The sequence below is a fragment of the Cebidichthys violaceus genome, unplaced genomic scaffold (assembly GCF_023349555.1).
Source record: "Cebidichthys violaceus isolate CVI_PGR_0920_01 unplaced genomic scaffold, fCebVio1.0.p SCAF_1, whole genome shotgun sequence".
Lineage (NCBI taxonomy): Eukaryota > Metazoa > Chordata > Actinopteri > Perciformes > Stichaeidae > Cebidichthys > Cebidichthys violaceus.
The window spans coordinates 796,296-820,473 of record NW_027176262.1 but is presented as its reverse complement, the minus strand read 5'-3'; the positions used below and the strand labels follow the sequence as shown (position 1 = coordinate 820,473).

Sequence of the window (24,178 nt, the reverse complement as noted above, 5' to 3'; positions counted from 1 at the left end):
GATCAGGGTTTAAAGTTAGACCAGTTCAGGGTTTAATGTTCGACCAGTTCAGGGTTTAATGTTCGACCAGATCAGGGTTTAAAGTTAGACCAGTACCCAGAGGGAACAGGCCAAACAACCCTCAGACTCGGTGTTTGTGTGAATAAAGTTATTGTTGAAGCAGAGCTCAAATCAGCTCTCAAACACAAACTAATCCCCCGGAGAATCCCTCACAGCTGTCAATCACGCTCAGGATTTAACCTGTGACGGGTCAACACACACACACACACACATACACAAACACACACTCACACAGTAACACACACACACACTGTCTCTCGCTCTCTCTCTCTTTCTCTCTCTTTCTCTCTCTCTCGCTCTCTCTCTCTGTCTCTCTCTGTCTCTCTCTCTCTCTCTCTCTTTCTCTGTCTCTCTCTGTCTCTCGCTCTCTCTCTCTTTCTCTGTCTCTCTCTGTCTCTCTCTCTCTCTCTCTCTTTCTCTGTCTCTCTCTGTGTCTCTCTCTCTCTCTCTCTCTCTCTCTCTCTCTCTCTCTCTCAGTGTGGACCGATGGACCAGATCCCTGCTAAACATTTAGTTTGGAGCCGAGCCCAGTCCTGCACACTGCTTTCAATTACCTCTCTACCTCCCTCACTCTCTGCTCACACACACACTAAACAGTGTTTAGGGAAAAACAAGAGTGCGGAGCGAGAGAGGGGAAGCGTCTGGTCTTTTCCTTCCTTCCCTCCCTTTTTTCCTGCGTTTCCAGAGAGCGAGAGAGAGAGGGGGGAGAGGTTTGGGACGATGCAACTTGCTCAGAAATTCTGACTGCAACGCTCGAAATGCTGCAGCCTCGACTCTGCTGCTTTCTGTCCTCCGTCCTCATCGTCTTCGTCTCTCCTCTTCCAGCTGATGGACAGACGGTGTCGGAGAGCGTGGAGAGGGTCCAGGTGATGTTCACGCCCACCGTCTGCAAGGTGCGCTGCAGCCAGGACCGATGTGTGAACTACTGCGTGCGAGGCAACGTGACCACACTGTACAGCAGCAGTGAGGGGGGAGGAGGAGGAGGAGGAGGAGGAAGGAAAGACAGCTCCCACGGACCGGGCTTCAGAGTCTGTAAGTAACTTTCAATCCACTGTCTCTTCTTGTGTTTTCATGTGTGTGTGTGTGTGTGTGTGTGTGTGTGTGTGTGTGGAGGAGTCGTGACTCACCTGGTCCCAGGTAGATGTGATGATGGGTGTGTCCTGCACATGATGTCATTCGACTGGGTCAAAAGAAGTCGGTGATTGTTGTTGATGTGACAACAGAGATATTGACATATCGTGACTTAGGTATCATGATAATGACGTATCGTGACTTAGGTATCATGATATTGACATATCGTGACTTAGGTATCATGATAATGACGTATCGTGACTTAGGTATCATGATAATGACGTATCGTGACTTAGGTATCATGATAATGACGTATCGTGACTTAGGTATCATGATAATGACGTATCGTGACTTAGGTATCATGATAATGACGTATCGTGACTTAGGTATCATGATAATGACGTATCGTGACTTAGGTATCATGATAATGACATATCGTGACTTAGGTATCATGATAATGACGTATCGTGACCTAAGTATTTTGAAAATGTTGTATCTGGTGTTGTATCTGGTGATTCCCACCACTAGTTCTTACCCGCTCAAACATCATCGTTTTATTAAAATTGTTTCAACGGAGCGTGCGTTGTGTTGGTGAAACTGAGTCTGTCTTCAGATTATTTCATGTTGCCTTCCTGACAACAAACGGACCAATCACAGCTGTTATTGCCTCTGTGTGGCGTCTCCGTAGCCAACTTCAGCCATAGAAGTTTATTTTCACCACAATACTAACAGCTGCATCATCTAAGCAAACCTCCCTCCTGAGTTTGACAACAGAAAACCAGACTGTCAGAACACACAGACCAGACGCGTGAAGCTGCTCCAGCTGCATCATGTGACCTGCAGCCGATGTTTGATGTTTGGCCCAGCTCGGCATCTGAAGCCCAGAATAGTGGTGTAGTCTCAACTGATCACAGATGTCTTTTTTTAATTCCTTCATTCCTGTGAACATCGACCTGCAGAGAAACAGGAGTGGAGACCTGGTGATGGAGATCTCTTCATTATGAGAGTTTGATCCGATAACGTTCAGAAAGTCTACAAGAGCTGCGTAATGATCATTCATGTGTTCTGAGGGTTAAACATGACCTCGTGTCGTTGGCTCCAGCTGTTTATCTCAATCAACTGATTAAGTGCATATATTTGTCTTTTTCTTTTGCATTGATTTTCTGGGTTTCTGGTGAAAAACTGTGTCCTTCACTTGGATGTAAAGTCGACTACAGAGAGGAACAAGAGAGGGAGGAGAAGCACTGACATATGGCTTTCATTTATCATTAAGTTAACCCTCTCACACACACACACACACACACACACACACACACACACACTTGTGCCCAGGATATGTTGTCGGTGATGTGTGAGTGTTTAAACTGGCAGTGAGGTAAGACTGGACAGCAGCACACATGATCTACTGACACCAGAGAGGAGTCACAGTGCGGTTCAGACTCACCTCAAATAAACATGGTGTCACCAGAAGCTCCTTCCAGACCAGTGAGACCACTTTAAACATCGAGGCCCTGGTCTCAGAACGCTGAGCGGCTCCACGACAGTGAATAAGAAGTGGACGGAGTCAGAGTGACGTCACCCATCGTTTGCTTGGATTACGGCCGTCGCCATCTTGGGGTTTTTTTTGCAACCAGTGAACAGGAAGTGACCGTATTTGGACTGAGGAGGCGGGACTGTGACTGAGTCTCCTGACAGCTCGTCTAACATGCTGCAACAACACCACCGTTCACTGACAGACATCCTTCTGAAGAGGTGGAGGAGACCAAACACAGAGCAACAAGAGAGCGTGCTGGACACACACACACACACACACACACACACACACACACACACACACAGTAACTGCTGGATGTGGAAACAAGCAGCTGGTTGTTAGCATGTTAACAGCAGCTGCTTTACGAGCTGATGTCAGATGTTGTGCTCTGTTTATTATTTCATAATGTTTATGTCATTTCTTCTCTGTAATCTCTGCTTGTTGATGACTCACTTCTTCTTCTCTGTTTGGCCTCAGTTCTCTGTGTGAGTGTTGATGTGGTCCATCTGTGGGGCGATGTCCACGATAATACACACACACACACACACACACACACACACACACACACACACACACACACACACACACACACACACACACACACAGACACAGATCTTTTGCTTTAGTAGAACACAGTAAGTAGAAATGTAAAAGCACTTCAACACGTTTCATTAGAATACAGCAGTGGTTCAGTCTGTAGGTCAGTTAATATATGTAGTGTTCCGTAAATAATCAACACGTCTTTATTATTCCTCTGTGTCAACAAACAGTCTGTATTGAGCAGCAACACAAGGAAACAAGAAGAAGGAAACAACACAAGGAAACAAGTAATAGGAAACAAGAAGAAGGAAACAACACAAGGAAACAAGTAATAGGAAACAAGAAGAAAATTCACAAAATATTTTGACAAAACTTTGGTAAAATATCAGAAAATTATGAGTAAAATATTTTTGATAAAAATGAGTAAAATAAAAAAAGTGATGAATGTCCATAAAAATAGAATAATACAAATATATATTTTTCAATTTTTTTAAAAACTGTCTAAATATAATAAACTGATTACTGATGTAAAGAAATATCTTAAATGATTAATATCAGAAACAGAAGCATCAGACTGACATCAGTGATACAGAGATATTATAATGTTCCTTCCTGCCGCACAGACTTCTGGGTATTATCGGCTCATTGGCGGCAGCCTCGACACCAGCTGAACTCTGGGTAACAATACGGCCGCATCCTCTAACAGGAAGTGAGGAAGTGGCCGGCGCCTCCATCATCAGGGCACCCAGTGGAGGGGGGGGGGCTGTCCCAGAATGCATCTGTGTAACAACAGAATGAGCAAGAGTGAGCCAACAGTAAACGTGTGTGTGTGTGTGTGTGTGTGTGTGTGTGTGTGTATGCATGATTGTGGTGTTTTTTTGTCACATTTTTCATTTCAAAATAAAAGTCCTGTTCCTCTTTAGAAACAGAACCATGATGAGTAGAAGAAGAACTAGAACATGTGTTTAGAGAGAACAACAGTTATGATGACATCATGTTTACATCCTCTACTTCAGCCTCTCTCCTCTCTCCTCTCCTCTCTCTCCTCCTCTCCTCTCTCCTCTTTCCTCTCTCCTCTCTCTCCTCCTCTCCTCTCCTCTCTCTCCTCTCTTCCTCTCCTCTCCTCTCTCTCCTCTCTTCCTCTCCTCTCCTCTCTCTCCTCTCTTCCTCTCCTCTCCTCTCCTCTTTCCTCTCTCCTCTCTCCTCTCCTCTCTCTCCTCCTCTCCTCTCCTCTTTCCTCTCTCCTCTCCTCTCTCTCCTCCTCTCCTCTCCTCTTTCCTCTCTCCTCTCCTCTCCTCTTTCCTCTCTCCTCTCCTCTCCTCTTCCTGTAGTTCATTAACGTTTCTGGTTTGTGGTCACATGACTGCTGGTGTCAGATGAGTCATTGATGATGTCATAGTTAATGGTGATGACAGCGGTCTTCCTTCAGACCTGAGCCGGTCTGATCAGGTCTCCGTTGTCCCCGCTGCAGTCCTCTGTCTTCTGCTGTGTCAGAACGGAGGTGTGTGTCTGCAGAAGGACCGCTGCGTCTGTCCGCCGAGCTTCAGCGGGAAGTTCTGTCAGATCCCCGTGGTCCGGTCGGCCGCATCGCCGTCCTCCACCAATGAGATCGTCGAGCCGGCGCCGCTCTCCAATCAGGAGTTGACCCGGTCTGAGTTCCTGCTGCCGCTGGGACACGCCCAGGAGACGGGGGTCTCTGGAGGTGAGTCTGACCCGAACCCCCAACAGGTTCACAGCACTGTCCTCCACACGTGGAACTCCAGGAGGAACTCATCACATATTAACAAGTGTGTGTGTGTGTGTGTGTGTGTGTGTGTGTGTGTGTGTGTGCAGCTCCCGGTCCGTCCATGGTGAAGGTCCGGGTGCAGCACCCCCCCGAGGCCAGCGTGAACATCCACCAGGTGCTGAAGGTAACAGAGACGGCTCTGGTCTGTTCTTCAGGTGCTTCTGTTCCCTCTGATCAGTGTCTTCACCTGCGTCCAGGTGTCCCGGTTCAGCCCCGCCCCGCGGACCCTCTCGTCCTCCTCGGGGTCCGCCGGCGCTCCGGCTCCGGCGGCCGTGGGGGTCCAGGACCAGGCGGTGAGGGGGGGCGGCACGTTGACCCAGCAGGCCGGCTTCAAGTACTGCTTCAGAGAAGTCCGAGACGGGCAGGTGAGACAATCTAACGTGTTATACTTTAATTCATGAGAAAGAGTGTCTAATTCAGTATGTTAACACGTGTGTGTGTGTGTGTGTGTGTGTGTGTGTGTGTGTGTGTGTGTGTGTAGTGCAGCTCTCCTCTGCCTGGTCTCAGGAGCAGGGATATCTGCTGCAGAGGGGTCGGTAAGGCCTGGGGGACGACTGACTGTGTCCTCTGTCCTGATGCTGCAGGTACACGTCTGATATACAAGTACACATACAGGTGTGCTACTACTAGTACTATGGTATTTATACGTCAACAAGGGCTGCTTTAAAGTAGAGTATCTGTGTAAAAGTACTTTCATACACAAGATCTAAAGTTGAGTTCAATGTGTCAAAGCTCCGACGCTGTTTTACCAAAATACCAGAGTACTGCCAACACACACACACACACTCTCTCTCACACACACACACACACACACACACACACACACACACACACTCACACACTCTCTCACACACACTCACACACACACTCACACACACACACACACACACACACTCACACACTCTCTCACACACACTCACACACACACTCACACACACACACACACACACACACTCACGCACTCACACACTCTCTCACACACACTCACACACACACTCACACACACACACACACACACACACTCACGCACTCTCTCACACACACACACACACACACACACACACTCACGCACACACACTGAAGTATTTCTCTCTCCCTGTGAAGCTCTGATATTTTATGACTGAAATATTTTGGAAATATTCCAACAGGAGCTGCTTATATAACTATCTGACATGATCACACACACACACACACACACACACAGACACATACTCTCACACACACACACACACACACACACACACACAGACACATACTCTCACACACACAGACACACACACACACAGAGTAATGATGCGTCCTCCATGTTCTTGTTGAGCTGACTAACGGTAAAGGAATTCAGCTCTGTGGGACTTGGCCTTTATACACACACACACACACACATCAAACTTCTGCAGGTTTGTGTGTGTGTGTGTGTGTGTGTGTGTGTGTGTGTGTGTGTGTGTGTGTGTGTGTGTGTGTGTTTGTGTGTGTGTGACTTCACATCAGTCTTTCACATAAGAACTGATGACGTAATGCACCTTCAGAAACCAAAGACTCTCATTGTTCTGTTGAAATGAATAGTCTGATAGAACCTCTTCTTCTTCTTCTTCTTCTTCTGTGCCATTAAAACACATCAATGAGCCACATGTTCCTTCATCACCATCATCATCATCATCATCACACTAGTTTGTTCTGACTCAATCACGCATAGAAACACTCAGTAGAGCAGCAAAACATGGATTCATCCGCCGCTGAAAATAGTCCCAAACAAAGTCTCTATTCTCCTGTTTATTAAATATAAACTGTGAATCACTGATGAACTACATGTTTGTGTTGATTTGTTGATGTCCAAACAACCTTTCACATCACAGTTCATCAGTTTATTATTATTATTATCTATTGTTATATGATTGTTATATTGTCAGAGCTGACTAAATGACATGTGGTGTTCCCCAAGGTTCAACACTGGGGCCTCTTCTGTTCAACATCTACATGCTTCCACTAGCTCAGATTATGGAAAACAACACAGTGTGTTATCATCATTATGCAGACGACACACAACTCTACATAACTATATCACCAGGAGACTATAACCCAATACTGGGGCTGCTAAAGGCATTGAAGAAATCAACAACTGATGTGACAGAATGTTCTTCAGTTAAACAAAGAGAAAACAGAACCTCAACCTGAACACCACATCAAGACCATCACAAAACCAGCCTCCTATCAGCTGAAGAACATCTCAAGGACTAGAGGACTTGTGTCTCAATGTGTCCATCATGTATCTTCAGTAGACTGGACTACTGTAACGGTGTGTTCACAGGTCTCTGTAAAAAGTCAGTCAGAACGCTGCAGCTCTAGTCCTCACTAAGACCAGGAAAGTGGATCACATCAGTCCAGTTCTGAGGTCTTCACTGGCTTCCTGTCCAACAAAGACTTTAAAGTCCTGCTGTTGGTTCATAAAGCACTGAATGGTTCAGGGATCTGCTGCTACCTCATGAACCATCCCGAACCCTCAGGTGGTCTGGGACCTGGTCTACTTCCTGTTCCAGAGTCAGAACTAAACATGGAAGCGTCCTCCTTTAGATCCAGACTGAAGACGTCTCTGTTTGCTGCTGAACCACATTAAGATATTAATACACTTCTGTATTTTACTACAGTATCTATTTATTACTCTGATTCTGATGTTTAATCAATGTTCTTCATGTTAAACCTTTCTGTTGATGTTTTGATGGTTTTATTGAAGCACTTTGAAATACCGTGTTGTTGGAATGTGATGTATAAACTTGCCTCATATTATTCTCTCGTCATCATCAGGTCAAACCAACAGCAGCTGTCCTGGTGGTTTTGAGCGAGCCAATGGAACGCAGTGTGTGGGTGAGTTCCTCACACACACACACACACACACACACACAGACACACACACACACACAGGAAGAGGGTTCACTATTGTCATCGTGTTATTACGGATGTTCTGCATTAAGTCGTTTTCGGAGTATAATCTAAAAGATGAAGTATAAGAACTTTGAAACGGGTTAAAAGTATTTTTAAATTGTGCAACAAAAACAAAAAGAAGTTCATCGAAAGAAACTGAAGTCAGAAACCAGGAAGTGAAACTTCATGTACATTAAAACTGAAGCTGCAGTGAGTGTGTGAGTGTGTTGATGTGTGTGTGTGTGTGTGTGTGTGTGTGTGTGTTGATGTGTGTGTAGATGTGAATGAGTGTCTCCATCCGGGGCTGTGTGAGAACGGGATCTGTGTGAACACCAGAGGGAGCTATAGCTGTGTGTGTAGGGCGGGGTTCATCCTCGACGCCTCACATGGACTCTGCATCTGTAAGTAACACACACACACACACACACACACACACACACACACACACACACACACACACACACACACACAGGAATAACAGACTCCAGGTCAGAGCTTCCTGAATCCATCTGAGCTCATCGTGTCTCTAAACTCTGTTCGACTGTCGACCTTCATTCTGAAAGAATCTGATCAATAATCATCTGATGTTATGTATTATTATAATATCATAGATCTGTAAACAAAACGTTACAGAGACACACTGTAGAACTCTTTGTTCTGTTTAAAGTCAGTAGAACTCTTTGTTCTGTTTAAAGTCAGTAGAACTTGTTCTGTTCATAGTCAGTAGAACTCTTTGTTCTGTTTATAGTCAGTAGAACTCTTTGTTCTGTTTATAGTCAGTAGAACTCTTTATTCTGTTCATGGTGAGTAGAACTCTTTGTTCTGTTTATAGTCAGTAGAACTCTTTGTTCTGTTTATAGTCAGTAGAACTCTTTATTCTGTTCATGGTGAGTAGAACTCTTTGTTATGTTTATGGTCAGTAGAACTCTTTGTTCTGTTCATGTTCAGTAGAACTTTTTATTCTGTTCATGGTGAGTAGAACTCTTTGTTATGTTTATGGTCAGTAGAACTCTTTGTTCTGTTCATGTTCAGTAGAACTCTTTGTTCTGTTTATGGTCAGTAGAACTCTTTGTTCTGTTTAAAGTCAGTAGAACTTGTTCTGTTCATAGTCAGTAGAACTCTTTGTTCTGTTTATGGTCAGTATAACTCTTTGTTCTGTTCATGGTCAGTAGAACTCTTTGTTCTGTTTATAGTCAGTAGAACTCTTTGTTCTGTTCATAGTCAGTAGAACTCTTTGTTCTGTTCATAGTCAGTAGAACTCTTTGTTCTGTTTATGGTCAGTATAACTCTTTGTTCTGTTTATGGTCAGTAGAACTCTTTGTTCTGTTTATGGTCAGTAGAACTCTTTGTTCTGTTCATGTTCAGTAGAACTCTTTGTTCTGTTCATAGTCAGTAGAACTCTTTGTTCTGTTTATGGTCAGTAGAACTCTTTGTTCTGTTCATGGTCAGTATAACTCTTTGTTCTGTTCATAGTCAGTAGAACTCTTTGTGGGTGAGGTTTGGTGCTCAGATGGGTTTTGTGAAGCTGGACCGGTGCTCTGCTTATTCTGACCGGCATTCACTGAAGAGCAGGAGGAGGATGAGGAGGAGGAGGAGAAGGAGGAGGAGGAGGAGGAGGAGGAGGAGGAGGATGCTGGTCCGCCTGGTAACCGATGACTAAATCAAAAGCTGATTTATTAAAGCTGACGAAGTCTCGTCTCTCTGTTGCTTCCAAACTCGCTGGAAATGCTTGCGGTGGGGTGTGTATTAATAATGTGTGTATTAATAATGTGTGTATTAATAATGTGTGTATTAATAATGTGTGTATTGATAATGTGAGTATTAATAATGTGTGTATTAATAATGTGTGTATTGATAATGTGAGTATTAATAGGCCTCTAACATCGCCTTGGCTGTTTGTACTCAGTTGTTTTGTTTGTTTGTTGTTTGTTTGTTTGTTTGTTGTTTGTCCTCTCGGTGAGGAAAACTGTCCCCTCTGTCTGTCTTTTCTTTTCTTTTCTTCTGGGTAAATACCTGCTGAACACATTTTCATTAAATGTTAAGTTAACGAGACAATCCGGTGGTTTGACTCCTCGTCCTGCTGCAGTGATGTAGAAGTGTACTCCGGTGCACTGTGACATCACTGCTGGGCGTGGTCAGAGGGGGAAACCAACGCGGCCGTTCAGACGTCACGATAAATACTGTTGGTGGACGATATATTGATCCAGAAATAATATAATATTGTAATTTTAAGACCGTTTTACGCCACTGATATAATGATGAAGTGATAGCATATTAAAAGATCAGTGCACTTTTAATTCTAATTAAAATTGGAATGTAAAAAAAAGATTAAAATATCATAATAATAAATAATGCATGAATAAAATACAATAAGTCAACATTGTAAATATGATTAAATATTCAGAATAATAGCAGAATATGTATGTGCATGTAAACGTTCACTAATAACCAGAACAATCTGTTAATTAAAATATTATTGATGTCACTTTTGTAATTCTTGTAAATTTCTCTTCATTTACACTCCCTAAACTTTCTTGATTTGCAAAAATATCTTTTATTGAAAAACATAATTCATGGCACAAAGCTTTATTTATAGATTTTTTTTTAAGGTCCCATGGTGGGTCACCTAAAAGGGGCTGGACTTCACCTCTCGACCAATCAATCAGTAGATTGAACTCATCGACTCTGGGAAAATGTCCAACTTTACTTTATGCAATAAAGACGCTTCATGTACTCTTATCCAATCAGAGCACAGGGACTTTTTGGGGGGGGGCTGTGATGTCCGAGCTTGCTTCACTTGTGTCAAGGCCGTTTTAATGTCTCTGTTTGATTTGAACGAAAGCAGCATGAACTGATTCCTGCTTGCGGCGCTCTGCTTCACGTCTGTTTGGACTCCACGATGTCCTTCTGGTGTAACTCCTCCTCCTCCTCCTCCTCCATCTCCTCCTCCTGTGTGTCCTCCTCAGCCCAGAGTGTGATATCCCAGGAGAAGGGTCAGTGCCACCGGGTCCTGGGTTCTGGTCTGGGTCCGTCCTCCTGCTCGCTGCCCATCCTCAGGAACATCACCAAGCAGATCTGCTGCTGCAGCCGGGTCGGCAAAGCCTGGGGACCGGACTGCCAGAGGTGTCCCTACTTCGGTTCAGGTTGGTAACATCTGGCGGGCAATCTCGCCACGTAGCATGCTAGCCATAGCTGTTAGCTTAGCGCCACTAGCCTGCCACAGAGAAAAGGGTTCTTCAATGTCTCCTCTGTGGAACGGTTTCATTCAGGAGAGCAGCGTATTTATGATATTTTCTAAAGTGACACCTTTGCTTGTTTTCTCAGAAGACTTGATTATGTTTTGTTTTTTTTATTTAAAAAGAGCCTTTTAGAGCCACGTTAGCATCTCTAGAGATGTCGCTCTATCGGTCGGTCCAGACTGCAATATCTCATCAACTTTGAGATGGATAGCCGTGAAATTTGGTGCCGCAATTCATGATCCCCAGAGGATGAATCCTACCAACTTTGGTACCTCTTTGTCTTTCTAGCTAGCGCCACCAGCAGGTCAAAGTTTTCACTTATGTTGAGAAATATCTTGATGAAACTAGCCGAGGCGTTCAAGGTCCCACAAACACAGTGTTGTTCTCACTTTACATGGTCTTTGTAAGAAGACCAGATGTTTCCATCGTCGTTTTCCGACATGAAAACATGAATGAGTTTCTTTTAAATTTTGTCTGGATATGAAGCGTCTGATTCAGTCTCTGTTTTGCTGCAGATGAATATGATCTCTTCTCCTCCTCCAGTGGCCTTTAAGGAGATCTGTCCGGCCGGTCCTGGTTACCACTACTCAGCTTCAGCCCTGCAGTTCAACCAGAGAGTCAGCGAGCGGCTGGGGAGCCGAGGAGCTCCGCTGGTAGCCCACAACCACCAGGACAGTCAGGGTAACCGGGTCGTCCTGTTTATATCTCGTGGCATGGCTCTTGGCATAAACATTTATGCTCCCCAGAGGATGAATCCTGCAGACTTTCCATCTAAGTGCCTCCAGCACAATGTTACCTAAGGGTAGCCAACTACAACTCCCAAGGTGCATTTCACTGACATCCAATGACGGAGCTTCACAGGGCTCCACTCATGAAAACACATTCTGCAGCTTAAATTCATTTATTTTCGTTCAGTTTGGGGTAAATGACGAGAATTCACAATTCTTCTCCAACTGCCGAGGCTCATGGGTATTGTAGTATTTAGAGCTGTCCACCAAAGGGACAGAAACAAAGGGACAGAAACACTTGATTACTTGATTTCTTCTCGTCTGGGTATATATATACTTATATATATATATATATATATATATACGTGTATATATATATATATATATATATACGTATATATATATATATATACGTATATATATATACATACTTATACATATTTGTGATGCTTAGTGACATCTGGACCGGACGTCTCTGAGCTTTAGTTTTAAACTGACCACACCTCCACCCATCCCTCCTGTCAGGTCCTGGTTCTGGGTCCAGTACCAGCGGAGCCTCCAGGACTCAGCAGAAACCCTCTTCCTCTGGAGCGACAGCTGGCGGAGCCAGAACAAGTTCCGCTTCAGGTGTCGGATCAGCTGGCACCAGCGGCTCCAGCACCAGACCCGGTCCACCTCAGCCCCGCCCGGCCGACCCTCCCTCCTCCAGGCCGGCGCAGCCCGGCAGCACCACAGCCACCCGGGACAAAGCCCAGACTCCAGGCAGACCCGTGACCCAGCAGAACCGGCCCGACCCCGCTCGGCCGCTCACGACAGAACCGAGACCTCGGCCTCCGTCCACCGGGAGTCAAGGTAACAGAGAGCTGTGAGCTGAACGTTTAGTCTCCTCCCTTAAGATGAACTCAGTCCCATGAGTTCTGTCCCCTCAGCCGGGGCCCGGTCCTCCTCCTCCGTGTCCCGGCCCGACCTGCCGGCAGCCAGAGACGACTCTCTCCAGCCCCACGGCACCGAGCTCCCTGACCCTCCTCCTCAGAGCAGACCAGCTGTGAGCCCGACGACCCGACAGCCCCGAGTCCAGAGTGAGTCCAGAACCCAAGCACCGGCAGACGTGACACATGGTGACGTCAGTTCTGATCAGTGTGTGTGTATGTGTGTGTGTGTGTGTGTGTGTGTGTGTGTGTGTGTTCAGTTCACTGCCTGTTGCAATGTGACTGAAGAGTCAACTTCAACCCTGAAGTACCAGAACGTGTTCTGTCTTCACATGATTTCACATCAAAGTGTTGAAGTCTTTTCATCAAATCCATCAAACTTTATTCACAAGTTACAGTTACAATGTGAAAACTGATAACCTGATAAACCTCCTAATGTGTGTGTGTGTGTGTGTGTGTGTGTGTGTGTGTGTGTGTGTGTGTGTGTGTGTGTGTGTGCGTGTGCGTGTGCGTGTGCGTGCGTGTGCGTGTGCGTGTGTGTGTGTGCGTGTGCGCGCAGCAGTGCGAGGTGTGTGTGAGAGCAGACCCGGGGTGTGTGGGCGTGGCCTCTGTGTGGAGCTGCCAGGTGGAAGACACACCTGTATGTGTGATACAGGATACCAGCCCAACTCCCAGCACACACACTGCCAAGGTGAGACGTCACGTTATGATTGATATCTTTTTATGATGCTGATCGAATCATCTTCTTCTGTTTTTACTGACATTCATAATATTTTCTGGGGTATTTCACTGATATAATTTTAGATATTTTACAGTGTATTTTTGTTGTCTTAATGTTTTTCTGCTATTTATATTATTATGTATTAATTATATATTTTATTTATACGTTACCTATATTATTATTATTATTGTTATTATATTTTTTTCTGTTTATTTTATATATATATATATATATATATATATATATATATATAGGGATATTTTTACATTATTTTTTAGATATTTTATTTATATTTTCCTGCAATTTTGCTACATTTTATGCATAATTTACTGATATTTTCAGATATCCTGAATTGTATATATACTATTATATATTTCACCAGTATTTTGGGTGTATATGTTTGGTATTTATGTATATTTTACAGGTATTTTACCTCAGCTTTGTAGATATTTTACTAATAAAATTGTAATATTCTCGAGATCTGTTACTCCAAACATGTGAAACATGTGCAGCATGTTTACATCTGTGTGTGTGTGTGTGTGTGTGTGTGTGTGTGTGTGTGTGTGTGTGTGTGTGTGTGTGTGTGTGTGTGTGTGTGTGTAGATGTGAATGAGTGTGTGCAGTCTCCAGGTGTGTGTGCTGGAGGAGAGTGTGTGAACACTGTGGGGAGCTTCAGGTGTGTTTGTCCGTCCGGATTCAGGAGCAACAGCCAGCAGACCAGTTGTCAAGGTGACGCCCACTTCCTGCTTATTTTCAGGTTGTCTCCTCCTCCTCCTCCTCCTCATCTCTTCTTCTCTTCCTCAGACGTAGACGAGTGTCTTCTTCTTCTCTGTGTTGACGGTCTTTGTGAAAACACACCTGGCAGCTACAGGTGTGTCTGTCGCCGTGGTTACAGGCTCAGCGGCAACACCTGCACAGGTAAACATTAATATTATTTATGATAATAATGATGACTAAATGTTCATACATCAAAAATAATAATCAGCAATATAATCATTCTTCTTATTAGTATTATTCTACTTTGAATGAAGGACAATGTTGATGTACTTGTACTTTACTTGAGTGTTTACAAACAAATAATATCATTAATAATACAAAAATACATCATCTTAATAAAATATGTTTTACACAATGTTTGTGTTTGTGACTGTGTGTGTGTGACTCTGTGTGTGTGTGTGTGTGTGTGTGTGTGTGTGTGTGTCTCAGACGTGGATGAGTGTGAGGATCCTCTCCAGTGTCCCGGTCAGCAGTGCTTCAACACTGAGGGTTGGTACCGCTGCGTCTCCTGTCAGCCCGGGTTCGGACTGCTCAACGGGCTCTGCTCAGGTAAACTCACCTGTTCCTCTTTATCTTAATGAGCTCTGCTCAGGTAAACTCACCTGTTCCTCTTCATCGTAACGAGCTCTGCTCAGGTAAACTCACCTGTTCCTCTTCATCTTAACGAGCTCTGCTCAGGTAAACTCACCTGTTCCTCTTTATCTTAACGAGCTCTGCTAAGGTAAACTCACCTGTTCCTCTTCATCGTAACGAGCTCTGCTCAGGTAAACTCACCTGTTCCTCTTCATCTTAACGAGCTCTGCTCAGGTAAACTCACCTGTTCCTCTTCATCTTAACGAGCTCTGCTCAGGTAAACTCACCTGTTCCTCTTCATCTTAACGAGCTCTGCTCAGGTAAACTCACCTGTTCCTCTTCATCTTAACGAGCTCTGCTCAGGCAAACTCACCTGTTCATTTTCATCTTAACGAGCTCTGCTCAGGCAAACTCACCTGTTCCTCTTCATCTTAACGAGCTCTGCTCAGGCAAACTCACCTGTTCCTCTTCATCTTAACGAGCTCTGCTCAGGTAAACTCACCTGTTCCTCTTCATCTTAACGAGCTCTGCTCAGGTAAACTCACCTGTTCCTCTTCATCTTAACGAGCTCTGCTCAGGTAAACTCACCTGTTCCTCTTCATCTTAACGAGCTCTGCTCAGGTAAACTCACCTGTTCCTCTTCATCTTAACGAGCTCTGCTCAGGTAAACTCACCTGTTCCTCTTCATCTTAACGAGCTCTGCTCAGGTAAACTCACCTGTTCCTCTTCATCTTAACAAGCTCTGCTCAGGTAAACTCACCTGTTCCTCTTCATCTTAACAAGCTCTGCTCAGGTAAACTCACCTGTTCCTCTTCATCTTAACGAGCTCTGCTCAGGTAAACTCACCTGTTCCTCTTCATCTTAACGAGCTCTGCTCAGGAAAACTCACCTGTTCATTTTCATCTTAACGAGCTCTGCTCAGGCAAACTCACCTGTTCCTCTTCATCTTAACGAGCTCTGCTCAGGCAAACTCACCTGTTCCTCTTCATCTTAACGAGCTCTGCTCAGGTAAACTCACCTGTTCCTCTTCATCTTAACGAGCTCTGCTCAGGTAAACTCACCTGTTCATCTTCATCTTAACGAGCTCTGCTCAGGTAAACTCACCTGTTCCTCTTCATCTTAACGAGCTCTGCTCAGGTAAACTCACCTGTTCCTCTTCATCTTAACGAGCTCTGCTCAGGTAAACTCACCTGTTCCTCTTCATCTTAACGAGCTCTGCTCAGGTAAACTCACCTGTTCCTCTTCATCTTAACGAGCTCTGCTCAGGTAAACTCACCTGTTCCTCTTCATCTTAACGAGCTCTGCTCAGGTAAACTCACCTGTTCCTCTTCATCTTAACGAGCTCTGCTCAGGTAAACTCACCTGTTCCTCTTCATCTTAACGAGCTCTGCTCAGGTAAACTCACCTGTTCATTTTCATCTTAACGAGCTCTGCTCAGGCAAACTCACCTGTTCCTCTTCATCTTAACGAGCTCTGCTCAGGCAAACTCACCTGTTCCTCTTCATCTTAACGAGCTCTGCTCAGGTAAACTCACCTGTTCCTCTTCATCTTAACGAGCTCTGCTCAGGTAAACTCACCTGTTCCTCTTCATCTTAACGAGCTCTGCTCAGGTAAACTCACCTGTTCATCTTCATCTTAACGAGCTCTGCTCAGGTAAACTCACCTGTTCCTCTTTATCTTAACGAGCTCTGCTCAGGCAAACTCACCTGTTCATCTTCATCTTAACGAGCTCTGCTCAGGTAAACTCACCTGTTCCTCTTCATCTTAACAAGCTCTGCTCAGGTAAACTCACCTGTTCCTCTTCATCTTAACGAGCTCTGCTCAGGTAAACTCACCTGTTCCTCTTCATCTTAACGAGCTCTGCTCAGGTAAACTCACCTGTTCCTCTTCATCTTAACAAGCTCTGCTCAGGTAAACTCACCTGTTCCTCTTCATCTTAACGAGCTCTGCTCAGGTAAACTCACCTGTTCCTCTTCATCTTAACGAGCTCTGCTCAGGTAAACTCACCTGTTCCTCTTCATCTTAACGAGCTCTGCTCAGGTAAACTCACCTGTTCATCTTCATCACACAAAAGAGACCAGAGCTACTCTTCTTCTCTTTGAATTAAAGAGTAAAATTAGTAATATCACGGTGTGGAAATACTCTAAAGTATTAGCATCAAAATATACTTAGAGTACCAAGTACAAATACTCAGAGTAATATATATTATATATGTCTTCATCACTTTAATGTTGCAGCTGATGAAGGTGGAGCTCATTTGAATTACTTTTTGGATATTTTTCAATATTCTTCCAGATATTTTATTAATACTTTTAGGATATTTTAGTAATATTGTTACGACATTTTATTGATATTGTTTTGTATATTTTGATAATATTTTGGGTATATTTTGATAATACTTTCAGGATATTCTACCTATATTTTTCTTCTATTTTACTACACTTTATTGGGATATTTTTGTGCTGTTTAACCACGTATAGTTGTGATATTGTCTGCAGACGTGGACGAGTGTCGGGGGTCTCCGTGCTCCAACGGTCGCTGTGAAAACACACCTGGAAGCTACCACTGTGTCTGTCGCCATGGTTACAAGCTGCAGAACAACACCTGCACAGGTAAACGTCTGCAGCGGTATCAGAAGTACTCATGTACTCTTTACTGTAGCTTCATATTTAATGTATTTAATATGACACTCAGAGAGAAAGAGAAGAGAAACTACTGCTTTAAATGAGGTGTGTGTGTGTGTGTGTGTGTGTGTGTGTGCGTGCGTGCGTGTGTGTGTAGATGTAGATGAGTGTGCAGAGCCGTCCCAGTGTCCCAGTCAGATGTGTGTGAACGCTGTGGGGTCGTACCGCTGTATGTCCTGTCGACCAGGATACACACTCACCAACAGACAGTGTACAGGTACACACACACACACACACACACACACACACACACACACAAAATAATATATTCTACTGTTTTGATCGATTTATTCGACTTCATCTCATGTTTATCCTGAATTTAATTTAACTTGTGATCCTATTTGTGTGTGTTTTTATGTAGTCTTTCCAGTGTTTCTTTAATGTTTGTGATCTTTGAGTTTCCTCGTTGTTGAAACGAGACGCTGAACTAAATGAACCTCGTCCTGTAGACGTGAACGAGTGTGAGGACGGAGACTCTTGTCCCGGTCAGCAGTGTGTGAACTCTGAAGGATCTTACAGCTGTATGGACTGTCAGAGAGGATACCACAGTGTGAGCGGACTGTGTGCAGGTACACACACACTCACAGACACACACACATACACACACACACACAGACACACAACTGTGGCATGTTTTGGAGATTTTGTCCAACACTTCATGATCCACATATCAACAACTGCCAGAGGATGAATCCTAATGTGTCTGTGTCTGTGTGTGTGTGTGTGTGTGTGTGTGTGTGTGTGTGTGTGTGTGTGTGTGTGTGTGTGTGTGTGTGTGTGTGTCAGATGTGGACGAGTGTGTGCAGGGCTCTCAGTGTCCTGGTCAGCAGTGTGTGAACACTGTGGGGTCGTACCGCTGTGTGTCCTGTCAGCCTGGATACAACAGCAGGGACGGCTCCTGTCGAGGTAACACACACACACACACACATACACACACACACATACGCACACAGATTGTTACATTAAAGATTGTTACGTTAAAGATTGTTACGTTAAAGATTGTTACGTTAAAGATTGTTGCGCTAAAGATTGTTACGTTAAAGATTGTTACGTTAAAGATTGTTACATTAAAGATTGTTATATTAAAGATTGTTACGTTAAAGATTGTTACGCTAAAGATTGTTACGTTAAAGATTGTTACGTTAAAGATTGTTACATTAAAGATTGTTACGCTAAAGATTGTTACGCTAAAGATTGTTACATTAAAGATTGTTCTATTAAAGATTGTTACATTAAAGATTGTTACGTTAAAGATTGTTACGCTAAAGATTGTTACGCTAAAGATTGTTACGTTAAAGATTGTTGCGCTAAAGATTGTTACGTTAAATATTGTTACGTTAAAGATTGTTACGCTAAAGATTGTTACATTAAAGATTGTTATATTAAAGATTGTTACGCTAAAGATTGTTACATTAAAGATTGTTATATTAAAGATTGTTACGTTAAAGATTGTTACGCTAAAGATTGTTACGCTAAAGATTGTTACATTAAAGATTGTTACATTAAAGATTGTTACGTTAAAGATTGTTACGCTAAAGATTGTTACATTAAAGATTGTTACATTAAAGATTGTTACGTTAAAGATTGTTACGCTAAAGATTGTTACATTAAAGATTGTTACATTAAAGATTGTTACGTTAGAGATTGTTACGTTAAAGATTGTTACGCTAAAGATTGTTACATTAAAGATTGTTCTATTAAAGATTGTTACGTTAAAGATTGTTATATTAAAGATTGTTCTATTAAAGATTGTTACGTTAAAGATTGTTACGCTAAAGATTGTTACATTAAAGATTGTTCTATTAAAGATTGTTACGTTAAAGATTGTTACGCTAAAGATTGTTACGCTAAAGATTGTTACGCTAAAGATTGTTACGTTAAAGATTGTTACGTTAAAGATTGTTACGCTAAAGATTGTTACGCTAAAGATTGTTATGTTAAAGATTGTTACGTTAAAGATTGTTACGCTAAAGATTGTTACGCTAAAGATTGTTATGTTAAAGATTGTTACATTAAAGATTGTTACGCTAAAGATTGTTACGTTAAAGATTGTTATGTTAAAGATTGTTACATTAAAGATTGTTACGCTAAAGATTGTTATGCTACGCTGGTAAACAGCAGACGTGATTTAACTTTTTTTCACCTCCGCTCTCTCATGCAGATGTGGACGAGTGTGCCGGCGTCGGGGCGTGTGAGGCAGAGCGCGTGTGTGTGAACACCATCGGCTCGTTCAGGTGCGACTGTTCGCCCGGGTATCGAACCTCCGGCCTGGGGAGACAGTGCAGAGGTGAGTGGAGTTCACTGTGAGAACATCAACAGCGTGCTGATGGCTGATGATTTATTAACACTTTTCACTGCAGCACTTTGAAATGTTTAATATTTTATTATTGTCATGACGTTTGTCTGTTAAATGTATGTTAAAGATATAACACGTGTGTTTGTGTGTGTGTGTGTGTGTGTGTGTGTCCTCAGACATTAACGAGTGTTTGGAGGGAGATTTCTGTTTCCCCAGAGGAGAGTGTGTGAACTCACCAGGATCCTACACATGTGTGTGTTCTCAGGGATTCACACTGAGTGACAACAGAACCGCCTGCATCGGTGAGTCAGAACCCGACTTAATGTACTGAGTTACATTCCACCGATGTTACTAATGTAGATCCAAACAAACAAACACTGTGGACCTCCGAGGGTTCTCCATGGTTCTGTTGTAGATGTTTGTAGTTCTGTTGTTGAATGTATGCAGTTATGTTGTAGACGTTCTGTGGTTTTGTGGTTTTGTAGCCAGTTGTGGTTCTGTTTTGTGACATTTGTGGTCTGTTGAGGTTTGTGGTTCTGTTGTTTAATGATTGTTGGCCTGTTGTTTGACGTTTGATGTTTGTTGTTCTGTTGATGTTTGTTGTCCTGTTGATTGTGGTTCTAATGTTTGTGGTTCTTCCTCAGACGATGTTTTCAGTCAGAAACACAGAACTCAGTGTTCATGTTGGTCCTCTTCTGTTTCTGCTTTAAACACTGATGTAATGGTGATGTCATCTTTGGCCCGTCCTCATGATGACCACATGTGTATATACGTGTGTGTGTGTGTCTGTGTGTGTGTGTGTGTGTGTGTGTGTGTGTTACGTGACGGTCTCTCTCTCTCTCTGTAGATGTGGACGAGTGTGTGAAGTCGGGTGTGTGTGTGGATGGCCGCTGTGTGAACACTGACGGGTCTTTCCAGTGCCAATGTCAAACCGGCTTCACCACCAACCCAGAGAGGACCGCCTGCCTCGGTACACACACACACACACACACACACACACACACACACACACACACACCTATATACACACACACACACACACATACATGTTTTCATTCAATCATCAAAACCTGATTCTAAATTTAAGTACTGTAATGTAAATTTTGAAGTACTTTTCTTGAGTATCGCCACATTTTGCTAGTTTATACTTCTACTCCTCTACACCTCATATTGTACTATTTACTGCACTACATTTAAAAACTACCCAACCGTGTACAAACTAGAAGTGGTGGAAGAAGTACTCAGACCTTTTACTTTGGTAAAAGTAGCAATACCGCAGTGTAGAAATACACTTTTAAGTACTTTTACTTCTAGTACATGTTGCTGATAATAATTATACAATTAAGTAAGACTATAAATACAGTGAATTACTTTTACTGGAGTATTTTCACATGGCCTTTACATAAGTCCACAGTAATCAGAGTACTTCCTCCACCACTAACAACAATCCTCATGACTTCACAGGATTGTTCTGACAGTTCAAAGAAGCTTTATTGGCACAAAAGAAGCTAACAAACAAACGCCGTCGTCTCTCTGTGTCTCAGACGTGGACGAGTGCGTCCAGTCCGGCGGCTCCGTCTGCGCGTCACAGCGATGTGAGAACACGATTGGCTCGTACCGCTGCCTCACTTCCTGTGAGCCGGGATTCAAGGTGACGCAGACCGGCGGCTGTGTTGGTGAGTCTGACTTCACATCCCTCTTATGTATTTATGTGTTTTTATATGTATTTATATGTTTTTATATGTATTTATATGTTTTTATATATATGTCTCTCTGTGAAACTCAACATTTCCTGCAGATGTTTTTCAAAGTTAAAGCCCTCCAGAGAGGTGAAGTGACTTTAATGTGAAACAGACGGAGGACTCTTATACTGAAACATGATCGGCTATTCAGATACAAGTACATCTACTCAAGTACTGAACTTGAGTAGTACACATTTTAAGAACTTGTACTGTATTTTGATACTTCTACTCCACTATCTCAGAGGGACATGTTGTACTTTTTACTTTACTACATTTATCTGACAGCTTTAGTTACTTTATAGTGTAGTATTAGTACTTTTACAGCAGTAACAGAGTACTTTCACAGTATAGTATTAGTACTTTAATACTCCAGTAAAAAGTACTTTCATAGTGTGGTATTAGTACTTTAGTACTTCAGTAAAGAGTACTTTCACAGTATAGTACTAGTACTTTAGTACTATAGTAAAGATTACTTTCACAGTGTAGTACTGGTACTTTAGTACTCTGTCCCCTCTGTCCCTCAGACATTAACGAGTGCTCCAATGAGACGCTGTGTGGACGTCACGCCTTCTGTCAGAACCTCGTGGGGACCTACCTGTGTGTGTGTGACCAGGGCTTCACCTCCACCGCCGATGGGAAGACCTGTGTGGGTACGAGTCCGTCCTCACACACCGGTGTCTGCAGGCGTCGAGGAGTTCTACTGCTTTGTGTTTTAACCGGGAGACAACCTCCGGTTCTGTAAAGTTCTTCAGAGCTTCACGTGTTAAAGCTGCATTCTCTCTAGTGTCCACCAGGGGGCGACTCCTCTGGTTGTATAGAAGTCTAGTCTAAAATGACTCTACTTCTCTCTTGATTTATTCCCTCAGTAAACATTGTAAACATGAGTTCATGGTCTCAATCTCTAGTTTCATTAACACACAGAGACAGATGCATTGTGGGTAATGTAGGCACCAGCTTTTTCTGACAGTGACGTCTCCTTTCAGACGAGGACGAGTGTGTGTCTCTGCCCGGTGTGTGTGGTTCTGCTCGTTGTGAGAACGTAGAGGGGTCCTTCATGTGTGAGTGTGACACACGGGGACACGAGTTCGACACCAGCAGCAGACGCTGCGTCAACACCGACCAACGAGGTACAAACATGTTCATTCATCACATGTACACAAATATACATTCATGTTTTACCAGCAGAAACATCATGTTTCATGAAAGGGGAGGAGAGGAGGAGGAGGAGAGGAGACGAGATGAGGAAAGAGCAGGGGAGAGGAGAAGAGGAGCAGGAGGAGGAGGAGGAGAGGAAAGGAAAGGAGAGGAGAGGAGGAGGAGGAGGAAAGGAGATGAGTAGAGAGGAGAGGAGGAAACAGTGGAGGAGATGAGATGAGGAAAGACGAGAGGAGGAAACAGGAGAGAAGAGGAGGTGAGGAAAGAGCAGGGGAGAGAAGAGGAGGAAATGAGATAAGAGAGACGAGAGGAGAGGAGATGAGGAGAAGGAGATACGATGACGAGATGAGGAGGAAACAAGTTAAGAGAGGAGAGGAGATGAGGAGAGAGGTAAGGAAAGGAGTTCCTTTCTGAATGAATCGTCTTCTGAAAACATCTAGATGACAATCCTCAGAAGGAACCAGGACATCATTTAAGGAGACACAGGTCCACTTTATTGGTGTCATGGATCCTTTAGGAGTCAATCTGCACATTAATTTATAATAACAATAAACAGTATGTTGTGCAGCAGAATGTTTGTTAATCATCTTGAAACCACGTTTTAAAACTAATCTCTTTATTATTATTATTATAATCAACCCTTTCTCCTCCTGCAGCAGAGATTGTCCCCGGCTCCTCCTCCTCCTCCTCCTCTTCCTCCTCCTTCCATGTCAGTATGGTGGACTTGGCCCCGGTGCTGCCCCCCCTCCCCGCGGCGCGTCCCGGTGAGCTGAGAGAGTGTTACTACAACCTGGCTGAGACGGGAACCTGCAGCCTGCTGGCAACGAACACCAGCCAGCAGGAGTGCTGCTGCACAGTGGGGGAGGGGTGGGGGCTGGGCTGTCAGTACCACAGCTGCCCCCCCACAGACACAGGTGAGACAGGAAGTCAGTACCACAGGTACAGGTGAGACAGGTAGTCAGTACCACAGGTACAGGTGAGACAGGAAGTCAGTACCACAGACACAGGTGAGACAGGAAATCAGTACCACAGGTACAGGTGAGACAGGTAGTCAGTACCACAGGTACAGGTGAGACAGGAAGTCAGTACCACAGACACAGGTGAGACAGGAAGTCAGTACCACAGACACAGGTGAGACAGGAAGTCAGTACCACAGACACAGGTGAGACAGGAAATCAGTACCACAGGTACAGGTGAGACAGGTAGTCAGTACCACAGGTACAGGTGAGACAGGAAGTCAGTACCACAGACACAGGTGAGACAGGTAGTCAGTACCACAGGTACAGGTGAGACAGGAAGTCAGTACCACAGACACAGGTGAGACAGGAAGTCAGTACCACAGACACAGGTGAGACAGGAAGTCAGTACCACAGGTACAGGTGAGACAGGTAGTCAGTACCACAGGTACAGGTGAGACAGGAAGTCAG

The 24,178-nt window shown here is 43.8% G+C and overlaps 1 protein-coding gene across 7 annotated transcripts in view; it reads left to right on the top strand.

Annotated features, from left to right (window-relative positions):
• Positions 1-305: 305 nt before the first annotated feature.
• Positions 306-24,178, top strand: part of LOC137868230 (latent-transforming growth factor beta-binding protein 4) — a 36,931-nt gene continuing 13,058 nt past the window's right edge. For 2 of the 7 annotated variants that reach the window (XM_068704899.1, XM_068704916.1), the window contains exons 1-26: positions 306-1,092; positions 4,677-4,907; positions 5,039-5,115; positions 5,189-5,356; positions 5,473-5,575; positions 7,791-7,850; positions 8,186-8,308; positions 10,874-11,050; positions 11,690-11,827; positions 12,400-12,726; positions 12,804-12,953; positions 13,363-13,494; positions 14,128-14,253; positions 14,329-14,442; positions 14,731-14,850; positions 17,373-17,486; positions 17,656-17,775; positions 18,008-18,127; positions 18,345-18,464; positions 19,720-19,845; positions 20,031-20,156; positions 20,702-20,824; positions 21,399-21,530; positions 22,121-22,246; positions 22,580-22,723; positions 23,408-23,665. In XM_068704899.1, coding sequence (XP_068561000.1) covers positions 819-1,092; positions 4,677-4,907; positions 5,039-5,115; positions 5,189-5,356; positions 5,473-5,575; positions 7,791-7,850; positions 8,186-8,308; positions 10,874-11,050; positions 11,690-11,827; positions 12,400-12,726; positions 12,804-12,953; positions 13,363-13,494; positions 14,128-14,253; positions 14,329-14,442; positions 14,731-14,850; positions 17,373-17,486; positions 17,656-17,775; positions 18,008-18,127; positions 18,345-18,464; positions 19,720-19,845; positions 20,031-20,156; positions 20,702-20,824; positions 21,399-21,530; positions 22,121-22,246; positions 22,580-22,723; positions 23,408-23,665 — 3,829 coding nt within the window. In that variant the 5' untranslated portion in view covers positions 306-818. Of the gene's footprint in view, positions 1,093-4,676; positions 4,908-5,038; positions 5,116-5,188; positions 5,357-5,472; positions 5,576-7,790; positions 7,851-8,185; positions 8,309-10,873; positions 11,051-11,689; positions 11,828-12,399; positions 12,727-12,803; positions 12,954-13,362; positions 13,495-14,127; positions 14,254-14,328; positions 14,443-14,730; positions 14,851-17,372; positions 17,487-17,655; positions 17,776-18,007; positions 18,128-18,344; positions 18,465-19,719; positions 19,846-20,030; positions 20,157-20,701; positions 20,825-21,398; positions 21,531-22,120; positions 22,247-22,579; positions 22,724-23,407; positions 23,666-24,178 lie in introns of those variants that run through there. The other 5 variants (XM_068704909.1, XM_068704884.1, XM_068704891.1 and 2 more) reach the window with 5 other exon arrangements.